The sequence below is a fragment of the Diuraphis noxia genome, unplaced genomic scaffold (genome assembly GCF_037042655.1).
Source record: "Diuraphis noxia isolate RWA-SAM2 unplaced genomic scaffold, SU_Dnox_SAM2 contig0002, whole genome shotgun sequence".
Lineage (NCBI taxonomy): Eukaryota > Metazoa > Arthropoda > Insecta > Hemiptera > Aphididae > Diuraphis > Diuraphis noxia.
This window is the reverse complement of record NW_028301712.1, coordinates 33,579,980-33,592,262: the sequence shown is the minus strand read 5'-3', so window position 1 is coordinate 33,592,262 and position 12,283 is coordinate 33,579,980. Positions and strand designations below refer to the sequence as shown.

At 26.2% G+C, this 12,283-nt stretch overlaps 2 protein-coding genes across 4 annotated transcripts in view; one reads left to right on the top strand and one right to left on the bottom strand.

Moving 5' to 3' along the window:
• Positions 1 to 12,283, top strand: part of LOC149058366 (uncharacterized) — a 476,835-nt gene that overhangs the window by 376,593 nt on the left and 87,959 nt on the right. The window lies entirely within an intron of this gene.
• Positions 1 to 12,283, bottom strand: part of LOC107165554 (protein qui-1) — a 214,897-nt gene that overhangs the window by 136,178 nt on the left and 66,436 nt on the right. Inside the window, exon 2 of the mRNA XM_089220722.1 lies at positions 2,872 to 2,993. Within this exon, the coding sequence (XP_089076848.1) occupies positions 2,872 to 2,977 (106 nt within the window). The 5' untranslated portion in view covers positions 2,978 to 2,993. The remainder of the gene's footprint in view (positions 1 to 2,871; positions 2,994 to 12,283) is intronic.

Here is a 12,283-nt window from a genome sequence, read left to right as displayed (position 1 = left end):
ATATATTCTACAATAATGGATTTTCGTGATTGTTAAATTTGGCATGCCGACGATTTTAGGGTGGTAAATCCAGTTTTGTAATGGCTTGCATTTGAAAGTTTTTGTATGAACTATTGTTAGTTATGCCGCATCCTTAATTAGTTCAAAAGTTATTGTTTGAAAGGGTTGAATAGAATAATATTATAGATTATACATTATACTATCTACGAACATAATATTATAATAATCCTCATTATAATATTTGATTATTAATATTTAAAAAAAATATCATACCTATTTTATACCTAACAAAAGTTTATATAAAATTGAATTGTGTACATAATATTTACAAGATAGTCAAGATATAACCTGCACAGAATACATTAAAACAGAAATAAAAATACTCGTAAAATTAAAAAAATTTAATTTGAAGCACATTATAGAAGTTATTATTACGATGGCCACAGAATGTATTTGTTCACTAGTAAGTATCTATAAATTAGTTTATTTAGATTATGTCATGTGTTTTCATGCAAGTACACCACATTAAGTAATATTAAATTATTTTTCTCCAACTTTTTTCTTTTATTCATGATACAACATCAACTTCTAGGTTATTAGCTTACAAAATCTTCATCTTTAAATTTTTCTCTTAAACAAATAGTTTTTATAACAAATGAGGATTTTTACTTTCAGTTAATTGTAATTTTCTAAATATAGGTATAGGTATTTGAATAGATAACATATTATGATATAGAGAAACATTATTTTTCTATCTAATAATAGTCAATAATATTATCATTAGATCAGAGATTTTCAATACCTCGAGGTACAAAATATTAATTATGTTAAAAATCTATCCAGATTGCCCACACAATTATGTTATTCATCTATATATTCGAGTAAGTTGACAATTTATATTATGATCTCAGTGCAACTATTATTGCAATTTGAGATAAATTAACGTTAATCGAAATATCCTAATTCTTAACGATACTAATTTTATTCTTCTCAGCCTATTTTATAGTATAGTAGTATAGGATATCGATAAATCCTAATCAAAAAATATGTATAAATAAACTTATTCAATTAGAAAGAATTATATTATGTCCTTAGAAAAACATTATGTACACGGTATATGGTCGACACTTATGTATTAAAACAAATTTATAAGGAGTGACCTACCTACAGAGTTTTATTATCCACGTCTACATTTTAGTCATAATTCATAATTTTAGTAAGCTTTACATACTGTTTTCAATTTAAATTATTATCATAAATTATACTGTAATATAGTTCATTGCGCACACTGTCCTGACATTATTTGTTATTATGATTTACTGTAATTTTTGAGTGTTTATATTAGTGAAACTTTTATATGCTGAATAATATGTTACAATTTTTTCAGAAAATTAGAAATACTTTCTACAAAAAAAAAAAAAAAAAACAAAAACCAATCAAAAAAAGTAATATGTATAGTGTATAATTACTAATTTAGAACCTTTGAATTAGGACCTGAATATTTTTTAATTCACTTTTACTATTCACGGTAACCATAATGTATTTTAAATTCTTAAATAATAAGCACTAAAAAATAACTGATACAGTATTTAGCAGGTTTTTGAAATGAAACTTCCAGAAGAAGGGAACCTTATTTAAATATTCTAAAAATAAAACCTGAACCAATATTAAGATTAGGTAGGTAAGTAATATAAGACTAATAGCTTCGTTGATTTCAATATACTTATTTTTGCTGAATCGTATATAATATATATTATGTACATTTCACTGGAACTGTAGCCAAAAGCCAATAGGTATTAACCGAAACAATAATTTTTAAAATTTAAAGAACTGGAATTGAAATTTTTAGTGATGAAAACCCGGAACTAAAATCGAAAAAATCATAAGGCCCTTGCCATTTGAATTGTAATATGCATATCTATACTTCAGTTTAATATTATTACATATTATTAATTATTATTATGTTGATGATAGATCGTATCCGATATAACTCACGTAGGTTTGTAAAAAATGGATTACAGTAAGATGACCTTTGCCGTATCTTAATAGTAATTATTTTAATTGTAATTTTTGACAGAAGTTAGATAATATTCTGGGCAGTCATCGTTCCCGCCAAAAATGTGATTTTTGTTTCCGCCAAACTGAAAAAAGTTCGATTTTCGTTTTCACCAAATCTATTTCTACTTATATTATTGAGGTGGAGTTTGAGAACCTTTATAGACTATCTGCAGTGTTATCGATTATCGATGTACGTCGGGACTCGGGATAAACCATTTGATATTTAAAATATAATTGATTTTACGCATAGTAAATTATAAATATTTAATTTATAAATTGATCTAATTTATATCACGTGAGATAGTGTCTGTGTTTTCAAGACCAGAATAATTTCACGCATATTTTAATCAAATATTAATTAATTAAAAAAATTTAATTTCCAATGTTCATAACAACGTATCGTTCTAAATGAGCCTTTAAAAAGGTATATGCTACAATTATTCGAAGTAATAAATAATTTTGCCATTCTCAGAAATATTTGACTATATATTTATTAAATATATTAATTTAATTAAAATCAACTCAGTTTAACTCAAATTCAAATGTTTGAAAATGTAATTACAAAATTAAGTCAAAAAATATTTTGGGGATCAATGAGAACTGTCTCTTTGTTGTGGATCTAGGATATCTAAATATTTCCCAAACTATTAGTCAATACAGGTAATTAGAAACCGATTTGGCGGAAAAAAAATTGAACCTTATTCGTTTTGGTGGAAACGATACTTAGCGGAAATTAAAATCAAGATTTTTAGCGGAAACGACTAACGCCCACTATTCTATTATAATACTCAAATGATAGGTATCATAACTTACCGTTTCTGGTGGACGCGACGAATACCTTGACTAACCTGGGTATAGCCCATTCCGCCGTATCCAACTTGCCCCGGAACACTTTTTGCACCTCGTCCTCGTTATTCATTTCTGCGAATCCATATCTGTAACCATAATGAATAACCGATGTTTATAAACATTTTACGGTAACTGATGTTTATATGTCATTCATGAAAACGTGATAAGATAATACAATATAGGTAATTATGAGCAAAAAACAAAAAAAAAAAACACTCTTCATCGCGTTGAATCGACAACGGGCCAGCAAGCTTCGCGCCTATTCGTTTTGTAATCATTGTAGTGTAAAATATCGTACATCATATTGTGTTATTATACCGTTCAGAAATTCATGATTATGTAAGTTTTTTTTTTCTTATCGTTTCATTTGTAACGGTAATTATTAATCATCACTTGTACGTCGTTTACATTATAAGATAATACTTTAATTATTACATTAGTAATAATTAATAATATTATAACACAACGGTAATATAGATAGGTAATATAAAACTGTATCAAAACAATATGCTTACATTATTTAACGCTGTGCAGGGGCCATTGAATCAAATCTTCGCTAGCCTCAAAAACAATAGTTTAATAGATTATTCGTTCAAGTTATCGACAAATTTACCTAACTATTGGCACAGAATTGAATTTTCAATAAAAAAAAAATTGATTTTTCTTATTTAAAGATGATATTAGCTAAGTTTTGAGATATTTCGCGTAAATGCTTGATTTGTATTATTATTATTATTATTATTATTTTTTTATTGTTACAGCATCAACATCAAGGTAGCTTAAAATTAGACTGTATAGTTATGTACATAAGGGATTTTTACAATGATGTTAAAAAAAAAAAATAAGTTAAATTAAGTTGTACATTTCGATTTTTTTTTTTAAATGTGATTATTATAATTTTTTCCTACTATAGCTTTGTATAGATTGTCTGGTATTTCACATTCTTTTCTGGCCTCCATGAAGATTTGGCAGTGGATTATGATGTGTTTAACTATTAGTATTATCACTCTATGGTTTGTTGAAAATTTAGGGGCTATTTTTTAACCCGAGGTTAGCCTTTGAGTGAAGTTGTTTTGAAATATCGTAATTCGAAAACTCGTAAAACTGTAGTCATAGTCATATATAGACATGTGTTGTTTATGTTTTATATAGAAAAATGTTTATAGTTTTAATATTCTATAGGTTAATTAAATACAGTGGAATAAATGCAGAATCGTTTTTAAAATACAATGATTTATTATTTTTTCAAGAATCATTTTCAATTATAATTTTTATCTTTTCGTATATTTAGTTTTATCCGTGATTTATTAAAACTGCAGATTTTTTTATAAATGGGAAAATAATACAAAATATCCTCCATCAACGGTTCATTGTTCTACAAATGAAATTTCAGTTAAATGTTGTTTTTAATTTCGTCTCATTATGCATAAATACGTTTGAAAATAAATAATGGCTACTTAAGTTAATAAAAATCGGAAAAAATAAAATTAGGAATACAATATAAAATAAATAAAGTAGGTGCTTACTTATAGTCACCACTATCATAGACAATTTAAGATCAATTTAGTTGATAATAATTTATAATGAATTTTTTGATGAAATAATTCATAAAAAATATATTTTTCAGAATTTTGGTCAGTATGGAGTACTTACTATGTACATTATATGCTTTGGTATATATATATATTATGTATAAACCGAACTTATTATATCAACATAACAATAAGAAGAGATTTTATCCATAATACAGATTATAATTATATTTGCTATACTCTACTATAATGGTTCAATTAATTTATGTTTAGGTACAAACTATTCATTGTGTATACAATTATTGTAGAAAACCCACTAAACTACATAACTAATACTAGATATATTACATTTATTACAGAGTACCTACCTATAAAACACCTTGGGTAAAAAAATAAAAACAATACTCTAATTTTGTTCTTATAAATCGATTTAATATTTTTTAACTATGTATTTATTCATAGGTCAATAATTTAAACTTATTATTCAGATAGATATAATAGATAACACAATGGCAAGGTATTATTCATTACCATGAACTTTTCAATGTTCCCATCTATATTCCCTAGAATTTTTGGAAATGTCCACAAAATGATGTCCCCTGCTGGAATTGACCAACCCTAATAATGTTTCATTATTGAGTCAAGTCTTCTTAAAGTATTGTTAAATCATTTCTAAAATAATCTAAAAAATATACGTAACTAAACAATATTACACTAAATATAGATATGCATAATATTCACTAGTAAAATCTTTGTAATAAATTGCCATGTACTAGTTTTTAACATTGAAATAAATACAAATAATTATAGAGTTTATATTATAATATATTGAAAGATTGTTAAATTATCAGTGAAACTTCCAATGTGTGTGTATAATATAATTAAATATTGAAATATTAATTTTTTGTGGCATAGTTATTTAGTGTATATTAATAAAACTCCCTAAGAGCTGAGAGAGTTTTTTCTCTCTAAATAATTTTGATTATTTTTCATATTCGACTCAAAGCATAATACATAATTAATTCACCGAGCAAAAACAAACACAGAAGTAATATTATTGTACAACCACAATATCTTTAAATACCAAAAACAGGTATACGAAAAACGAGGTTAGATAATATAAAATATTTATATTATATATTTGATTATATAACATAAAGTTTGTATCGGTTACAAGGGGTCGAGAAAATTTTTTTTTGTTACAGCGATAGTAGGATTATAAAAAGAAAATTCTCGTTTTTTGTTGATCACATCATCTCGTTAACTTTATGTAGGTCACATACCTACTCACTCACACTACAGTAGTCAGTAGTATTGACTAATGAATAAATACTTTCAAATATTCACATTACCTTTTTTAATGTTAACATTTGTTTTGTTGTTGTTTTTTCTTAACCTAACTAAAAATGTTTTGTTTGTACTATGTCATATATTTTTTTAAACATGTTCTAAACGGAAGTTTTTATAAAAATGTTTAACCATTCCAAAGTAAAGTACTGAGGTGTTTTTATTTTTTTTTCAATAAAAGTTTAAATAATACAAAATTAATTACTATATATTTGTTTTAACATCAGACGAAATACTTTTATAACTCGCTTTAGTTTTTTGTAGATGTAAAAATAGTAAAAAGGTGTTTGAATTGTGACTGTAAAATAATACACAAACAACAAATGTTTTCCAAGCGCCGCTATTAAAGAGTAACTCATTTAAATTTAAATTAAATCATCATGCAATGTAATAATATTGTTACGGCATATAATACGAGGTTTGTAATTAATTTTTACGCTCTTGCAGAATGCATTTATAAAATATCCGAACAAAATCCATGAACAGCATTACATGTATTAAACGCTTTTGGTAATTTATAGTCGTTTGAACAATAAACAGTTGGCAGTGTTATTCGGCGGGCCAATTTCAAATAATAATCATTTAATTCAAAATAGAATTTTACTCCTCTAATCGTTTTGCATATATATATATATATATATATATATACACTCGCTTGCAATTTCACATAATATAATAAGGGTCACGAATAGTCATAAAAATCACTGCCGCTGTACGCACTAAAATAAAGAACCCTTAATGCAGCGCTCGGCTAGAATAAAACCACACAAGAATATAATATATTATGTATTTATATCGGTTCGAGCCAAAACGCCATAAAAATATTCGCTGTAAATCCAGTCGTAATTTTAGGAATAGATCTGTTTATTCGAATACATTAAGTGGGTCTTAAATTTAAAATAAAATTTTCTTGCTTACGAATTCGTCGATTGTGGAGGTGAATTGGGGTAAAGGAATCGACCATCGGTCTGAACAAAATACAAATTAATTTGGTCTCAAAGTATTACATCAATACGATCACATCGGTATTGTACGGGATATATTATTATACGTTCTTCGTTGAGCACACTGACGAGTTATGCTGCGATGTTTACCTAGTGTGCAGGACGTTTGTAAAATAAAAACAAATGGATTATCATGATCACGTGAACAGACATAATAATGTTGTAATCGTAAACGGATAAGACGTTTTTAAGTACGTATGACTGAGATTGATAAAAACACACCAGCATACAGGATGACAACATTTTAGAATTATGAGGGATGCCATCACGCCTAGCGGAAATACATTTAGGGATTTATTTTCCGTAACCTAAAACATCCGTCAATCGACAACGTAAACAGTTTTTACCATATGACAAATTAATGTTAAAATAAATATTTTCATTTATATATTATAATTTCAGTATTTTGAACTATAATAATTTTATTGATACAAAATCCTATAATTGTATTGATATTAAATAAAAATAACAGCATATTAACATTATTGAAAAAATAATAAAATTAAGTGGTATAGGCAACTATTATAGGCACAATAAAAATTTGAAAAAACTACTATTATTATGCCATTTTTATGAAATTCCTAAATTATAGAATTATTTTGTACGGCAAAGCAACCTGACAATTTTACAGCAGGCACCGAATAATTGTTGAATGTTTGTCTTTGTAAGTCCTTAAAAGTTTTCCCAACATTTTTCTATGGGGTGAGAGGGATATAACCCTATTAAAGGGTGCCGTGAAAAATTAACATAAGACGTCAAAACTCCATAAATGTCTCTCTCAGCGATGATTAAGACGTGTTCGTACCATCGTCTTAACGTCCGGTTCCGAGTTATCCGCTATTTACAGCCACCTACATATTATTTGGTTGGGGTGTGTCTCATCAGTTTGGTACCTTATCGATAATATTGAAGTCTCGAATTTAACGGTCTTAAAACCGCATGCAAATGAGTTATGATACATAGTATTAATGTTACATTAAACAGAGTTGTGTGTGTGTGTTATTGAAGTGGACACGCTTTACTCGTACGAGTTAATTACACTTTTCTATAGTGAAATTTTTTTTTACGGAACATTCCCTTTTTTGTTGCGTTTCGCATACAGGATTTGCATGTACCTAGGCACTAAGTCCGTAGACAATTTCAAAGTTATTATTACATATACATAATATAACTGTTGTAAAGAGCGGAATACACGCAAAAAGTAATTATAATATATTATTATACTAAAATATAACTCTAATAATCACTTGTAATTACTATGTACACGCATTGGATAACTTGCTTCGAGCGAAGTAGTGACCACAGCATTTTTTTAGAATTATAAATAAACACTGATCTCGCATATACATATGAGAACAAATTGTAAAATTCGGGGAGATTATTTTAGTTATAAAATATTATTAAAATAATATAATTGGATGTATTGATTGTATTGTATTTATTATAAAGATTTAATGTATTTTTTTCTCTATAAATGGTTGTAAGTATAATATGATAGTTGAAAAATCCATAACTGTGTATCGCATATAAATAAGATAAAAATTATCGGTGTGGAAACAATTGAGAATCATAAATATAAACTTAATATTTTAATATGCATTGATTTATTTACAAATTAAAATATATGAATATGATGAAGGGTAACTCTGGAAATTCAAATGGAAATTTTTTTTAAATATGATTCGTATAGTACCACTTTGAGAGTTTATATTATGAATTATAATGGAGCACACATTTTATTATTAAAACAAATTCAAGTGACTTTAGTTTTTTCAATTATTATAATTGACGCATCAATATAAACTACCCGGTAAATTAATTAATTATTAAACCGTACACAAATAATATTTAAAAATTATAAAGCGCCATTTAAATTTTAAGATTAACCTTTCATATTTTTGTTTTATATTTTATGGTTAGTAAAATACAGTTTAAATTTGTCTAGAAAATTGTGTTGACTTTTTACTGATTTAAAAAATATTTTTATCATATTAAATTTAGAAACTCCATGTAGGTATATATCGTAAATGCCTTTAATTATGTATATGATTTTCCATAGTCATGGATAATATATATTTATATATATATATAATATATATATATTGTTTATATATATTGTTTATATAACATTGCGTAAGTTTTGATCTGATATTTAAATTATCCGTTCATTAATCATACGGGTGCAGATAGCACATAATAAATGAGTATGATAACATAATATATAATTATTATAATGATAGTTTAAAGTTTCGTTATATTCCATCGTTAATGTTTACAGCGTCATCTTTTGTATTTTTGTGTGATGATATCAGATGCAGCACATCAATACAGATTACAAGTTACTAATTTTTGTTACTCATTACCTAACATTCATAACGTTTTGTTTTAAACGATATATAAATATTATAAATCATTATTACGTTAATCTATGTTCTTCACGTTATTACTATATAGTGCGCTGTGGCTGTGTCCGTGGACCGTGGCTAATAACAAACCAAATATTTGCATGTTATATTATGCAGGTAAACCGCACTGTATATTTTGCTATGGATTTTCTGAATTAAGACCCGAACACGAAAACTCAACGTTTATACAATTATGAAAACTCCCTTGATAATTTATATGCACAGTTGCGCGTCATGAAATTTTTATATTTTTAACCGAAGATTGACAGTAAATATCATAAAATCATCAATCGATTCACTAAAATTAATTTATTTTACAGTTAAATTATTTCACTGTTTAATTTGTTTGTTGTATTTTATTTATTTTCCATTATCTATAAATTATGTTAAATGGGAAATTAAATATAATTTATTTTTCAATTGAAATTACACATATTAATTGTATTCACGTGTATTAAATTATCGCATGTTATTTTTAACGTCATTGTCCATTAACCAAACACATAAATATCAGTAGTTAATAGAAAGCAATTAACCTGCAGATGCCTGATAGTTGCTAAAATATATTAAACGAATGACGTGTTGTTACAGATAGTAGTTTTTTTTAAACGATTCCTATTCTATGAAATGTGCGCCCGGAGGGTTGAATACACTTTTGGAATATTGTTCATTATATAAGTGGATGTGGAAACGAGGTTTTCGATGTTGGAAATTGAATGTTAAGATTACCAGTATAATGTATGGCTTATTGCTGAGCATACTCGTGAATTTAGAAGTAATTTAATTTTGATGATAAATTTCGTAGTAATTAATCCCACATTTGTGTAAATTAAAAATAATAATAATAGTAATACTTAATATTTATTGAGTTATGGAATATTTATATTTATATTATGTAAATTATAAGCGTGTCGTATAATACATCAGGAAGTAGATACGTATGAAGTCGAACACTATATGCGGACTGTATGCGGAATTTGTATATACTTATAATAAATATTTAAAAATACTTGTAAATTGAGTCCCACCTACACTAAATATTAGTCAATCAGCAGACTTAGAAACGTCTCGAAATCGTTCGAAATTTTGTTTTCTGTGTGAAATATTCTCAAAATACACAAACGTTTGTAAATTACCGATTTCAACTATTTATAAACACAATAAGTAACCAATAAAAGAAGCATTTATATTTTCCATTCGTGAAAAAACGAGTGTTAACGATGGGTAACATTTAACTGAAGTCTGTAGTTGAATAGTATGTGAGAAGCTTCTACGTTTCTAGTCGACCGGAAGACGGCAGTACAATAGAAGTCCATTTCCTAGATATTCCTATCAAAGTGGTCGATTTCGTTGTAGACAATTTTGCCATTCTATATCATATCATACATTATGTTTATTATTTTTCTTTTTCTTACATTGCGTAATGTGTAGACCATTGAGTGCTGAGCACTTAACGTACGTTAGCACTTTAATATGTGAGTTAATGCATTTTGTACACTTGAATCAAATGAACTTCATCACTTGTATGTTATTATTTTAATTAATTCAATATTAAAAACTGTATTCAAAACGTATTTTTTGACTTATCATTATTGATGAAATAATGACAATTATGTTATATTTTTTATTGATGATTTTTGGTCTGTACCCAACAAATTATTAAATATCACCAACAAGCTAAAATTATTTTACCATCAACCATTATCATTATAATTTACTTTTAGATTTTAATGAGAAGAAGAATGTATTTATTAATTCACAAATACATTTTTGGTACTTCAATGAAAATGTTGTTATTTTTATAATAATTGTACATGCTTATAGATTGTATCTTATTTAAGAAAATACTCAGAAATAAGATATAGTATAATGGTTAAATATAATTTATTTATTATTAACTTAATATGACATTTTTAGGATGATATAATATATAAAACATTTGATAACTCTGAACATTAATGATGATTAATTCAAATCACCGAAGTCGTAATTTGAAATTATTAGAAAAAATGAGTAGTTTCAAAACAATATTATGAAAGGTGATCTATTTAATATTTGTATTCAGTTGTTTCTTTTTGAGTCCTGAAATAATGATAATGTGCACATCGATCATTTAAAAATATATTAGATACTTCAACTACGTTTGGAAAATACTCTTCCAAAATGTAGGTAAGTATGTAGAGTAGCGAAAAGTAACCGTGAATAAACAATCAACAGTATTATCAAGGTTATGATTTAAATTGATAAACGATACTTCCACAATACTAATTATAAATTAAAGAATACTTTTTTTCTTTTTACAATAAAATTAATTTTAATGAAATAATCAACTCATCAAAGAAATGATAGACGTTTTGGCAAGTCACATGATTTGCATAATTGTATTTGATGTCGTTTCGTGGATCCAATAAAATAATAAAATATAAGATTATCTCTGAAACCAATTTTTATCGGAATATTGGTTTTCATTGGCCTTAGATTATCCGATTATTTATCTAACTCTTTAAATGCCCTAATAGTTGAATTCCATCAACGGCAATGCTATTTTACAACCATGCGATTGGGTTGTAATAATAGAGATATACATTTTTATAGTTAAGAACATTTGAGAATTGTGAATGAAAAAATTATCTTTATTAAAATATAACATTATATTACCAACAAATGACTTTCAGAAAATTTAACGTGCAAGAAACATTACATACTATAGAACAATATTTGTATTACAGATTTACGGTTTGGAATGGAAACTATTTTTTTTAAATTTATTCATCTGTAGGCATACGGTACAATCTACGTAGGTACTATGAACATAAATTTGTGTTTTGTTTTTATTTATTGAAATAATTATCGTAAATACATTTTGATATTAATTCTTCGTATTATTACTGTGGATTTTTAGCGAGCTATAATATTGTATATATATTCTATACTTATATACATCGTGATTTCATTAAAATCATAAAATTGGTGTTCCACTCAGCTTTTTCAGTAGGAATATAAATAACAAACCGTACTGTCAGATACATTGTATTATACCTGCATACGATAATAATATATTGTTTTACCAATGCGTAATATATAATGT